We start from the raw sequence: 13,724 nt of genomic DNA on the forward strand, positions 1-13,724 counted from the left end.
TCCCTGTGAGGAAAGGGGGGAACCACTGCAGCAGCCCCAGTCCCAGTGCAGGCTGGCCTGGCTTGAACAACTGGGATCTTCTGGGGCACTGCAGGCTGCCGGGCTGGGGGGCTTTGCTGGTGGGGTGGAGAAGGGTCTCTGAGCTCTGAGTATTTCATAGGACCAGAGAATCACGGAATAGTCTGGATGGGAAGGGTCCTTACAGACCATCCAGTTTCAGCCCTCCCCCTGGCGCGGGCAGGGCCACCCTCCCCTGGAGCATCCCCGGCGAGCAGGGCCCGTCCTGCGGGAGGGCCTGGGGTCCGCCGCGGGGCGAGGGGAGCCGGGCGCGGGGCGGAGGAAGGATCGCAGCCCGGCCCCTTCCATCCCCCGCCGCCGCCGCCGGCCCCGCTCGGAGCCGGGGAGATCCCGAACCCCATCGATCCCGCACGGCGATCGCAACTTTCGCACGGCCGGGAAGCGGCCGCGGGCCCCGCGGAGCCCGGCCCGGGAGGGGCACGAGGGTCCCGTCCCGTCCCGTCCGCGTCCCCCCCGCCCGCGCCCGCCGCGCTCCGCCCCCCGCGGGGCCGGGGCGGGACCCGGGGCCGGGCGGAACCCGCCGCCCCCCCTGCCCGCGCCCAGACGTCCCGGCGGCGGCGAGCGGGGAGCCGGGGCTGGGATCGCGGCACCGCGCTGCCTCCCGCCGCTCCATGGCCCCGGCCGCGGCGGCGGAGCCCAGCGCCCGCCGCCCCCGGGGCACCGGCCCCGGCCCCGGCCCCGGCGGGAGGCGCACGGCTCGGCGGCCGCCGGTGAGTGCGGGGACGGGGGGACCGCGGGGGGAGACACGGGGCACCGGCCGTGCACAGCCACATCCACCTCGGGCACACAGACCACGGCGGGATGCGCGCCGGGCACTGAGCGCCCCCGGGCACCCATGGACAGACAGCGGGCACCCAGAGTCAGGCACTGAGCTTCCACGGGCACCCATGGACAGACAGTGGGCACCCACAGGCACTGCGCACTGAGCACCCCTGCACACCCATGGACAGACAGCGGGCACCCACAGGCGGGCACCAGGGACCCTCGGGCACCCATGGACAGACAGCGAGCACCCAGAGTCAGGCACTGAGCTTCCATGGGCACCCATGGACAGATAGTGGGCACCCACAGGCAGGCACCAGGGACCCCCGGGCACCCATGGATGGACAGCACCAAGCACCCACAGGCACTGCGCACTGAGCACCTGCCACATGACAGACACGCACCACAGCAGCACTGAGCACCCCGCACCCATGGACAGACAGCGGGCACCCACAGGCGGGCACCAGGACCTGGCACCCGCACGCGAGCACCCACAGCAGGCACTGAGCAGCCTGCACACCTGACAGATAGTGGCACCCACAGGCAGCACAGGGACCCCGGCACCATGGACAACACAGCACCCACAGGCAGGTACAGGGACCCCTGCACACCCATGGACAGACAGCGGGCACCCACAGGCAGGCACTGAGCACCCCCAGGCACCCATGGACAGCACCGGGCACCCACAGACACTGCGCACTGAGGGGCACCAGGCACCCACAGGCACGGTGTACCCACAGATACAAATCTGCTCCCACAGACACCGAGCTCACGCAGACACCCAGACACGCACACAGACACACACCACACATACACACTGGCATGCACAACCAGCTGTGCACAGATGTGCACGCACAGTCCTGTGCAAGCCCACACAGACGCACACGCATCTTCACACAGCCAAAACCCAGGAGCTGAGCAGAACTGCCCAATGCCAGCAGTTTTTGCAATTCCCGAGGCTCCTGGCAGAGGATTGGGGTGAGGAGTAGCCCTGCAGATCATCCCCACATGGGGTTTGATGTGGACACTCGAGAAAGAAGTGGGTGGAAATTATCCCAGTAGATCCTGGAGTTTGGGGTCAGGAGGGCCTGTGTGCGCAAGGGGCTGAGCTTCATGGCACAGAGGGGTCAGCGACCGTGCCAGACCCACGGCTCTGTCTCACCTCTTGGTGGGTTTAGATCCTTGCTCAGGAAATCAGCAAAATATGTTTTTTGCAGGGTAAAGAGTAGGAGACAGGGGGGTTAAAAAGCTGGGAGTTAAGAGTGATACCAGCTGGGAATACAGTTGGGAACTTCATTGCTTGCAGGCCGGGTGTGATGTGGGCCTGTGGAGCGGGAGATGGGATCTGTGTGTCTGTACCCCCCTGGATAACTTGGGACATGCCTGGGAGCAGGGGGGCAGCCTCTGGACTCCATCCTTCCATCCCTTCCCCTCCCTCCTTGCTGGCAGGGATTTTCCAAAGAAGCAGCAGGGAAGGTGCCAGATTCAGAGTTTGGTCCTAATTCCCTGGAAATCTCAGCCTATGGATTTTTCTTTTCCTCTCCTTCCTTTTCTCTTGCCTGCGAGGATTTGCAAGGTGCTTGCTCACAGCCTGCATCCTCGGATACCCTGCCACCCCACACCACTTCCAGAGGCAGGAATTCTCCCAGGAAGTCCCTCTGAGCCCCTCTCTCCTCCCCCTCCTCCAAGTGAGCAAAGAGCACTCTCCATTTAAATTTAGATGTCTGCATTATCTTGAATTTGGATTTATTAATTATTTGCATCTGGTTCCTATCAAAAAAGTTGGGCAATGCAGATGTCCTGATTTTAGCACTGGCTTGAGGGAGAAACACCAAATGTGTGGATTTTCATTGTCTCCGTAAACAATGGCCTGTCAGACGCAGCTGGGAGTCACAATCCCGCTCCCATTGCAGGGGTCTGACATATCAGAGTTAAGCAACATCCAAGTTGCGTGAGCTCCTCACCATGGGTGACTGCGGCTCATTTCCCAGCCATGGAGATTAGTCTAATTAGCAGAGCAAATCTGGGTAAGGCAAGCTCTGATAATTAGTAATCAGTGGGATGTTTCCACACACTTTCTTTTGCCTGAGGGTAAGAGAGGCGTTCAGAGCATGGCCCCATTTTTTAGGAGCAGGGAGGAGTTTGGGGAACTCAAGGTGAATGGAGCTGGAGCCACTGGTGGTACCTGATGGCTCTGAGGCCTCACATCCCATTTGCCCATCAGGACCCTCTCGCCTGGGGTCAAGCGCAGGGTGGAAAGCAAAAGGAGAGACCCGTGTGTCCCCAAATCACCCCAGTACCCTCTTTCCCTGAATCATATTCCAAGGGACAGTGGTGGCCTTGGTGGCTCCTGACGGCTGTCTGGGACATGTGACCTGATGATGGGGAGCTGGCACGATGCTTCTCCACACCCTGGGCCAGGTGTGGGGTGATGCCCATGTTGATAGGTGCTTGGTGGAGGTGGTTTTGTGTTAATGTCTCCTCCATCCCATCCTTCACCTGGGCAAACCGAGGTCTTTGTGCTGCAGAGAGGGGAATACGGGGCACTTCTGACCTTTGGGTTGTCAGTCCTGGGATCTTCTGCACTGCAGCAAAGGTGAAAATCTGTCACGACCCCAGCAAGACTCCCAGTGAAGGACCAGAAGGTGATTCCCATTGGGAAGGGGATAATCCTTCCCATGCTGTGGTAATTAGCGTTACTGAGTTTATGTGAAAGTTTCTATGAGGGAACTTAATTAATTATGGTTGATTAATGGGTGTCCCCAGCTAAAGCTGGAGCTGGAGCCACGGATTTTGTCACCGCATTGGGAACACTTGTGTCAGGTTCACACAGGGAGGTTTTATTCCTTGGGAATGAGCCCAGGGGAGGCTCTGGACTGAGATGCTGGGATGGTGATAGTGTTTGCTCCAGCTGGGAAACCCCCAGAAAAGTCTGGCAGATTTTTCTCCTGTTCCCTCTCTCTGGAGACCTTTATGTGTAGCCAAGGAGGGGAACTTGAAATGAACTCAGAGAACTAGGGAAGGAGGAGGCACTGCACAGGTGGGGATATGGGGGCTCAGAGCGTGAGGGATGCCCCGTGCGCTGGCATCGCTGCTGCTCCCCTGCTGGCCGTGGCCCCGGTCTCCTGCAGGAGGGGAGGTGGGCTGGGGAAGGAGCTGGTGCCTGGGTACTGCTCCTGTGGTCGCCTCCTGCCCCGTGCCGGGGGCGGCGGTGGAGGTTGGGCTGAAAAGAAGTTATTTTTAAGCAACACATCTCAGTGCAGACTGTCATTCCCATTCTCCATACCTTCCCTGTGGGTGGGAGAGCCGGGGGGGCTCCAGCAGCTCGACTCAGCCTCATTCCCAGAAGGTCTTGTCTGCCTGGGTCCCCCTTTCCTCGTGGAGAGGGATTTGGGGAGCTCAGCCACCACGGGCTTGGAGGTCATAGGCTCCCCAGGACTTGGATGAGGCAGAGGGGTCTGGGCTGTGCTTGCTGGTTTGGGGTCTCACCCATTACTGTGGCCTTTAGACACACTGCAGGTTTTGCTGGCTGATTTAGCAGTGAATTGCAAACCCAGTTTATTCCCAAAGTCAGGAGAGCATCTTTAAAGTCATAGTACTTTAGGAAAAGAAAAAGAAAGCAGAGGTATTTTCTGTTTGTTGGGCATTTCTTGGGTGTTCATTACAGCCAGGGCTGCTCCTGTGCCAGCTGCCAGGGTGATGCCCTGCACAGGACCCACAGGATCCTGCATCCAGCGTGGGATCCCGGGTGCTGAATGGGATCATGCCCTGCAGCCTGGCATGGGGCATGGCAGCCATGGGAACACTCTCCCCAGGGAGATGCTGGATTCCCTTCTGTGTGGTGGATGCTGTCTTGCAGTGAAGCCCTTTCCAGGTGTGAGCCAAGGAAAAGAAAAAGCTCCTGCAAGGATAACTGGCAAGAGGGATAACCCTGCGAGGAGAAGGCCCTCAGAGCTGCCTGCACTTGCCCCTTTTCCATATGGCATTTTTGCATCTCCATCCCATCACTGAGCTGGGTGGCACTTCCTGTGGCACCAGACTGGAGTGGCACTTCCAGACACTGTTACAGCCTCTCTTCCCTCATCCGGAGGGAGATTTGGTGGCCATTTATGCTTTTTGATAGCCTTTGATGCTGGAAATTCAAGCTGGCAGTGTGGTCATGGTAGGGGCAGAGCATCCCAGGGACACCCAGAGGAATTGAGGACCTGCCTGCAGGAGGGACCTCTCCCAAATTCGGCTTTACCACCACCCAGCTCTGCTGCTGTCAGATGCATTGGGATTTAGTGTCAAATTTTAGGAGAATCAATCTGCGAAGGCGGCCAGAGAGGATTGAGGTGGGAGGGTGGAGCCAGCAATGTGCCTTCGTGATGGGAGGGATTAGAGAAATATTTGGGTTTATTTTAATGTCAGGCTTATTGCGGGGATTGGGAGCTTAACCTGGCAGCAGAGCAGTGCTCATCCCGCTCCAGAACGACATTTACAGTTCCACACTGTCATTCCTTCCCACCGGGAATGGAAACCTCAGAGCTCATCCTGGTGAGCCACAAATGCCTCGGGGCTGCCCAGGGATGCCGAGGAGCAGTGAGCCCCTGCCTGTCCCCAGCCTGGTCGGGCTGTCCCAGCCCGGTTCTGTGCTCCGGCCGTGTCTGGCGCCGCTGCTCCAGCGTGGGATCCATCCACTCGCGGCACTGCCGGCGGCTGCAGGGCGCAGCAGGGAATGCCAGCGCTGGCTTTTGTATTTTTTTAATTTATTTTTTCTAAAAGGGTTATATAACCTTGGGGATTCTATTAATAAAAATAATGGTTTTGAACTCTGGGAGCAGCCAGCCCCAGCAATGAGCAGGGAAATGCTCCAAGTTCAGAACACGGCCGTGGGCACATAAGGGACAGGCAGTCTGGGCAGGAGCAGTGGCCAGGGCTGCAGAGGGGATTCCCCACCTGCAACCAGATTGGTGGCATCTGCCTGTCCCCCCTGCCAGCACCTCTGTCCCTGTGCCCAGGGAAGAGCAGAGGAGGTGGGAAGGGGATTGTTTCGGCCTCAGGGTGGTCTGGACCCTGTGAATGTGGGGTGGGTGGGCGCCCCTCATCTTCCTGTACCCCTTCCCAGGCAGCCTGAGATGAATTCCAGACTGTATCCAGAACTAAAGTGTGGCAAGAGCAGCCTGGTGCAGGCCAGGTGAACATCACCTAGACCCAAAGCATTGTCCTGAATAGGATCCAGGGGATGTGTGGTCCTCACAGGCGGAATTTGGGAGGTGCTCATGGTCCTCACAGGCAGCACCCCAGCAAAGCTTGTTGTCCCCATGGGAGGCTCTCTGTACCCGCAGGTGGGACATCAGGGATGCTCCTGGTCCCTGTGGAACTGGTCTTGATTCCAGATGGAGAGGGGGAAGTGCTAGAGAGGTTAGAGGAATTGGAGTTAAAGAGGTATGGCTGAAGCTGCAGAATAAAACAGGAGTGTTTGATAAAACAGGAGTGTTTGATAAAACAGGAGTGTGTTCAGTGTGAGTTTGGGGTCGTGAGCTGTGGGGGTCGTGTTCCCCCCAGTCAGTGTCCAAGAGCTTTCTCTTGCAATGTGGAGGGTTATTCTCTTCTTAATCTCTAACTAGCCAGCAAGGCATTTAAAGGGTTTGCTATAAAAATTAAGAGAGTTTGAAGCTAAGATGGCAATTAGAGAAAATTGAGACATAACCTTAATCAGGGCATTTGGAGTCAAAAAGCCCACAGTCTTTGGGATGTGGTCAAGTGTCCAGTAGATTCCCTTAATTATCAAAATATTTAAAGCCTCATTTTTCAGGATGAACATTACCTTGGGTTTATTATGTTTTCCTTTTGCCATGTGGGATTATCAGTTTATTTTTCAGAAAGCCTTAACACCCCACTCAGCAGTGGACTGGGGTTTGGTCTGGTTTGTTTGGGACTTTATTTTTTTTTCCCTTTACATCTACCTTACTCGAATTGTCACAGCTTGACAGCCTTATGCCAGGAACAAGCTGTCATCCTGGATCTCATATTTTTAATTCCTTCCCTCTGATGCTAATAACACTTTAAGATGATTAACTGGGAAAAAAAAGTAGTATTTTTCTGCTGTTTGGATGCTGGTCACTGGCTCTCAGTACTTCATTCATCTTGAGGAGTGAAATTGGAGTGGTCATCCCTCTTCTCCTGCAGGGCTCTCCTTGGGTGTGGTTTCTGGATTTGATTTGCTGAATATCCATGATTGTGTTATCCAAATGCTTTTCTTGACAGTTTAAGATGCAGTGGGGTGACAAGCCCCCTCCCACAGCATCCCTTGGCTGAGGGCCACCCTGTAGCTCTCCCTGCTCACATCCCCTTAGGGATATTCCTTTGGGAATGGCCTGGGCAGCATTTCCATGCTGGCAGTGCCAGGAGACGCAGGCAAGTGCGCGGACACCCCGTCCTGCCCCAGCCCCACTGCCAGCCATGGCTGGGCACACAGCACCACGCTGTGAGGACACGGATTCCTGTCAGCATCAGCTTATTTATAGTTTTTTAAAGATGTTTTTGGTCTGGGACTTGTTCAAGGCCTGTTTTAGCTTCCCAGGGTTCCACTTATCCCAAGCACAATCGTGCCAGCCCAGCTGATGCTTCCTGCCAGGCTGGTCACCTGCTGTGTTGGGCTGCAGCTTCCACACCTTTTTGCTCATCTAGGAAATAAAGTTCTGGATAAAATGACATACAACGCACTGTAAATCCCTAGATGTGGAGTTTTATGTTGGTGTGTGTGAGGGTAGGATCCTGGGGATGCACTGAGCAGGTCAGAGGAAATAGGAGACAGCAGAAAATTGGGAAAAACACCTCTTTTAGCTTAAATTCTCCATGGATTGATGGGTCCTGCCGTCTGATGAGTGGCTTGATGTTGATTTAGGTTTTTAGGTCCTGCTTGGATCATCACTCATGGGGCTCTGGGTGGTGTGGCTGTGTCAGACCTTTCATTTGAGTTTCCAGGTGCCTCAGTTTCCCCAGCAGATGAATAAATGGCCCCTTCCCTCACTGCTGGTGTGGCAGACTGGGAGTGTCACCTTCTGCAGGTGTTGCAGGGCTGGGGTGACCTAGGACAGGTCCCTTAGGCTGCGATGGCTCCGTGCTGGGTGCGGCACAGCAGGGTCCCAGCTGTCCTGCGCAGCTCAGGGGTTCAGAGGGATGAGTCTGGGGGCTTTGGGAGCGTGGTTGGAAGGGGTGCCTCAGCCCTTCACTCCTCACTGGGAAGAGAGAAGTGACTTGAGGAGAGAGGGGAGCTGGGTAGAGCGAAGCTGCTCGTCCCTGCCTAGTGTGACCTGTGGGCTTGGTGTCCTTGTGCTCCTGGCATCCCAATGCTCCCAGTGTCCCTTTGGTGCCTGTGCTCCAGCATCCCGGGCACAGGGACCCCCAATGATGCCTGCTCACCTTTTTCTCCTCCCATTATGCAGGAATTGTGGCTGTGCCGGAGACGATGACTGCAGGGAGCGCCGAATCCAACGGGCCCATGCGGGAAGCGGAGCCCAGAGGGCCCAAGGTGCCGGTGCCCCCCGTGCCCCCGCGGCGCCGGGGCCGCCTGCGGCGCCAGCCCCCGACAGAGCCCCCACTGAAGGGGCAGCTCCGCATGCGCTCACCCGCGGGCGCCTTCGTCATGGTGGGCATCTCTGTGGTCCTGGTGGGCATGACCATTGCCGTGGTGGGCTACTGGCCTCACCGGGGACACGGGGGCGCCGAGGCCAGCGTGGGGAACACCAGTGTGGTGGGGGACATGAGGAGGGAGGTGGTGGCTGGGCGCCACGTGCCCCACAGTGAGAAGCTGAAGCTGATCGGCCCTGTCATCATGGGAATCGGGCTCTTCATCTTCATCTGTGCCAACACGATGCTGTACGAGAACAGGGACATGGAGACCCGGCAGCTGATGCAGAAGGGGCTCTACAGCCTGGCAGTGGGGCTGCCTGGGGGGACCAGCCCCGAGGATGGGCACTGCCTGCACAGGGACAGCCAGCCCTTCCCCAAGGCCAACGCTGAGTGCGTGGAGGGCTGTTACCAGGTGGACCTGTCCTGTCAGCCCTGCCCCAGCCCTGGCAGCAAGTGGTCTGACTGCTACGGCCCCAACCGGCTCCAGGCCATGGCCGAGTTCCTGCAGCACCCGGCAGCTTCACCCGCGGCCTCTCTCCACAGCCTCCGCTCCACCGAGGCCAACCTGAGCCTCCCGCGCGGCGCCGGAGCCGAGTCCCTCCTGTCCTCGGCCGTGGGGGCCCTGACACTGCCCATCATCAAACTCAACAACTGCCTCCTGGACGGGGCAGCGCGGGGGGCTGGCGGGAGGGCACAGAGGGGCCCTGCTGAGCGTCCTCCCAAAACATCACAGCTCTCCATCGGTGACAGCACCGCACCCTGCGGCCACGACGCTGATGGTGGCGGTGGCCACGTTGTCATCAGCATGGGTGACAGCTGTCCTGGCATGGAGCCGCTGGTGGAGCTGAGCCCCGATGTGCACCTCCACACCCCGGGACACTCCAAATCCCTGGACCTTGGCCGGCCGGGGGTGCTGCTGGTGGCCCCCATCAAGGACCGCAAGAACCGGAGCTGGCCCCGGCTGGACCACGTCAGCCTCGTGGGCTACGCCAAACTGGAGAGCACTGGCGAGTCCTCGGACCAGCTGCTGGAGCCCAGCGAGTGCCCAGGCCAGGGCCAGCCCCTGCCCAGCTCCTGGGTGGTGGGCATGGAGCAGGGCACACGGGTCTAATGTCCCCAGCACCTTTGGGGACTGTAACATCCCAGTCCCTCATCCTGGCCTGCGGTACCCACCACATGCAAGAGGGGTTTTGGGGGTGGCATTTTTACGCCAATGCCAAGAGGAAGGTCCTGACCCTCTGCTCCTGAGTGAGGACTCGCCTAGGTGGGATGTCCTTCCGGGTGGATGCCCTTGGCCTTACAAGACCTTTTCCTGGTGGCTTTTCTAGAGGAGTCCTCACTTTGAGATCCCACACAAATTGTGGGATAGGGACATGGGGGCAGGTGAAGCCCCACCAGCCCCCACAGCACTTTATCTCAGTAGGTTTGGGGTGGGGAGATGCTTTGGGGGGTGATGTCCCCTTGTCCAGCCTCAATCCACCAGAAAATTTGCTTGGCCAGAGCACGTAGGCCCAACAGGGCTATTAAATATTATCTGGATGCCATGTGGTCCTGCCTTGCCTCCTCCTCTTGCCTGTGGGATGCTTGGGAGGGGCAGTGCCTGTGGCCGTCTGTCCAGAGGGTCCGTGAGACCTTGTGCCCCCACCCAGACTCCACCGGAGAAGGGATGCTCCATAACCAGCTGCTCAGCATTCAGAGGATGGGGTGATAAGTGCAAGGTTTGGGATTTTTATGGAGGGAAGGGATGTAAAAGGTGCCCAAGGAGCTGCAGGCAGTGAGCAAGGTGCTGCTGCCCACCTGGGGTGCAGCAATTCTGAGAGCCTCTCAGTGGATCTAGGTTTGTTTGTGCTGGGTTTTGGTGGCATGGAGGATGCAGGTGGTGGGAGGAAGGATATGAAGGGGCAGAGAGTTGGGGGAGTGTCAGTGCTGGTTTTGCCAGAGTGCTGTTCTGTTATTTGGTGCCTGTTGGATGCAGAGCTCTATGGGATGAGGCCAGAGAGGCAGCCTCAGCACAGGGTGGATTCCTGGAGAAAAGGGAGCTGGGGCTTCATCCCATCCCTTCTTACTCCCTCCTGCTCTCTTGGGCAGGAGGAGCCCCAGGATGCCAGGGCATGTGGAAGGATGGATTGATGTGGAAGGACTGGGACAGCTCTGCTCTCCAGCAACTCGGGAGGCTTCAAAATGGCTGTGGCAGCCTAGATGGGATCTTTGCCTTTTGCCTTCCCAAAACCAGGGCCTCTTGGGATGACTGAAATCTCTTTTATCTGTATGAAATGTTTGGGGGCAGGGGGTGGGGGGAGGGTTATTCCTGTCCCTGCTTCTCCCTCTCTGGTCTGAATTGAACACAGAGTGTCAGACCTTGCAACTTTGGGAGCAACATCCTTCTCCAGATCAAAACATCCCAGTAAAATCATTTGGAAATTGCTTTTTCTACCCCAGCTCCCTCATCTCCCAAAAAGCAGCCCCCCACAATGCTTTGATGGGGGTGGTTCTGCTTTACAGGGAAAAGCTGTCTCTGTTTGCAGTGCCAGCCCTCCCAGAGAGCTTGGGTACAACTTCCCCTGTGCAGGGACCAGAGATGGGACCCACAGCTGCAGTTTGGGCCCAGCTGCATCCCAGAGGACTCTCTGGGAGTGATACCAGCCCAAGCTCAGCTATTTATTTGGCTGCTTAATCTCAACATTATTTAGGCTCTGATTCAATGCAATAAACAGCAACGAGAAAAAGTCACCATTGGGGTCTGCCCTGGAGCAGCACCATAGAGGAAGTGCCAGAGGGTTGTTTTTGTCCAAAAATAACTTTTTACTTGGGCTTAACCATCTGCAGCCAGAGCTAATGCTGGGCCCTGGGCCATGCTTTGGGAACTGGCAGCAAGAAATTGGAGCCCAAAATGCCACAAGGAGCCGCGTGAGAAGCTACTGGGGGTGTTTATTTTAATTTTTCCCCTTCATTTTCTGGCTGAGGCTCAGTCTAACTGTTGGAAATGGCTGGACCACAGGGCAACCTGCATGGACCATGTGCCTGCACCAGCATCATCCTCCTGCCCCATCCTCCTTCCCAGCTCAGCAGCATCCTCCAGGGGAGGCATTTCTGAGTGACACAGGGATCGTTTCAAAATGCAAAGCAGTTTGGTCAATCAATCTGGCAGGGTGAGAAACCCCGAGCCTTCTCCAGGGAAGAGCAACATCTGTGCATCCCTCACCTTCAGCTCTGTCCATGGACACTGTTCCCAGAGTGTTTGTGGGATATTAGCAGTGCTGGTTTCAGTGGATGGATGCCATGTGTGCTGTCCTCACAGTGTTTTGGGAGTGACTGGGCAGGGTGAGGTTAGAAACAGAAAGTAAAAGTAAAAATGTACACCCTGGATGGATCCCTCCATTGACTGTTTGGCTGCAGGGTTGTGAAGTGGAACAACCCTGGAAGCCCCAGAGATGCCACACTGCACAGCCTGTGAAGGGCAGTGCTTGGAGGCACCTTCTGTCCTGCTCAGGAACTGGCTGGATACACTATGGACTAAATATCCAGCTGTTGTCACCCCCAGGGTATCCCAGCCCAGGAGGTGCCCACTGCAGGAGGAGATTCCTACCAACAGGAGGGGAATTTCATTGTAAACACGAGCAAAGAAAACTGGGGGATTGTTCCCAACACCAGCATGTCCAGGCTGACGAGGACTGACCCTTGGACCAGAGGATGGAGGCTGGAGAGACCAAGGGAAATTGCAGTTATCCCCCAGCACCAAGAGACCTCTCAGCTCGTGCATGGCTACAGGACAGCTTAGTTTGGGCCAAAATTTGATAAAATGGGGAAAATGGATTGAGGGAGCCGCTACCACAGGCTGTGTGGGAGATGTGCGCTGGGGAGGGGCAGACCCTGCTGGTGGCTGTGAGAGGGTCTCTCATGCCTGGGGACACCCCAGTAGTGCCAGTGAGTCTCCAGATTTGCTGGGGATTCTTCTGTCCCCAGGGAGCACAACAGCCACAGCTGGGGACAATCACTCCCTGATACTGCTCAGCTGTTGGCTGGTTTCAGCTCTTTCTCTTCCTCCTCCTCCTCCTCCTCTTTCCGCAGTGGGGCCGGTCACAGCCATGAATCTGCTTGGCCAGAGTGCCCTTGTTAAGATTTAAGGTCTGCGGGAAGGCGAGGGCTGGGCTCCCAGCACACACTTGCAGTGCAGCCAGCAGTGAGTGATGCTGCCATCGATCTCCTGCCGAGGTTGGGGAGGTGACGCGCAGGGGACGGTGTGACCTGTGCTGGGTGAGTGTGGCTTCTGCCCTCCGTGGCTACAGAGCAGCGCTGGGATGGGTGCAGCTGTGCTCCCCTTTTGGCAGGGGACTGATTTCTATTTTAAAAAAGGGCAAGAGTGTGATATAAAATGCCTCTCTGCATTAGTGAGCCAGCACAGAGCCAAAGGCACCCATCCTAGTGCTTCCCAGTACCCAGGGGAGCTGGAGCTGGGCTGGGGTTGGGAGTAGTTGCTTAATTATTTTAAATTTTTTTTTCCTGTGGGTTTGGGGGTGTCCTGTATAAATTCTCTGGCACCCAAGGCTCTGCACATTAATCCTACTGTAGAAATGGGCTGAGCAATGTGGGATGGATTGCCCTGGGGCTGGTCCTGGGTCAAAAGCCAAAGTTCCCTCAGTGTTGTCAACATCTGTGTGATGTGTCCTGACAGCTGAGTGCTGGCATGGGGCTGGAGCCGAAACCTCTGAGGCTTTGGCTTGGAGCCCATCAGGGATCACTGCCTGTGCTGGTGGCAAAAAGCAAAAGATGCCCATGAATCTGCAGGAGTCTGCGCTGGTGCTTCTTTGGGTGGTTGGGATGGAGCAGGGATGAATCCAAGGCCATTGACCCAGCCACTGCAGGACCTGAGGTGATTCCCCACCTGGTTTTAGCTATTCTTTTATGCCTCAGTTTCCCCAGTGATGGAGCACAGAGCTGAGCTCAGCATGTCCAACCTGGCCCATTGCCAACATAATTCCTCCCTTTCAATCCTGTTTATCTCAGACCCCGGTGGAAGGGATGGAGTCACCCGCTGCTGCCTGGTTCCCACAGCAATTCCCCCTGGAGCCCTGAGAGCAGCCCTGATCCCCCAGGAACACGACTGGCTGCTGAGCCCCAAAACCAGGAGGAGCAGCCTGAAAAGCGCCTGGGCTGGAATAAACTGGTGACTTAATGGGAACTCTCCCCTGCTGATGTGACAGCTGCTTCTCCAGGTTGAGTTCTGGGATGGAGACATGAGGAAGGAACAGGGATGGGTGATGAAGGAA

General features: G+C 57.0%; 1 protein-coding gene across 1 annotated transcript; it reads left to right on the forward strand.

Annotated features, from left to right (window-relative positions):
* Nucleotides 1-660: 660 nt before the first annotated feature.
* TMEM200B (transmembrane protein 200B) lies at nucleotides 661-10,728 on the forward strand. Its single transcript, XM_064731384.1, has 2 exons — nucleotides 661-788; nucleotides 8,271-10,728. The coding sequence occupies exon 2, from the start codon at nucleotides 8,294-8,296 to the stop codon at nucleotides 9,566-9,568; it is 1,275 nt and encodes a 424-aa protein (XP_064587454.1). The 5' UTR covers nucleotides 661-788; nucleotides 8,271-8,293; the 3' UTR covers nucleotides 9,569-10,728.
* The last annotated feature ends 2,996 nt before the right edge of the window (nucleotides 10,729-13,724 follow it).

The sequence above is a fragment of the Zonotrichia leucophrys genome, chromosome 23, assembly GCF_028769735.1.
Source record: "Zonotrichia leucophrys gambelii isolate GWCS_2022_RI chromosome 23, RI_Zleu_2.0, whole genome shotgun sequence".
Classification (NCBI taxonomy): domain Eukaryota; kingdom Metazoa; phylum Chordata; class Aves; order Passeriformes; family Passerellidae; genus Zonotrichia; species Zonotrichia leucophrys.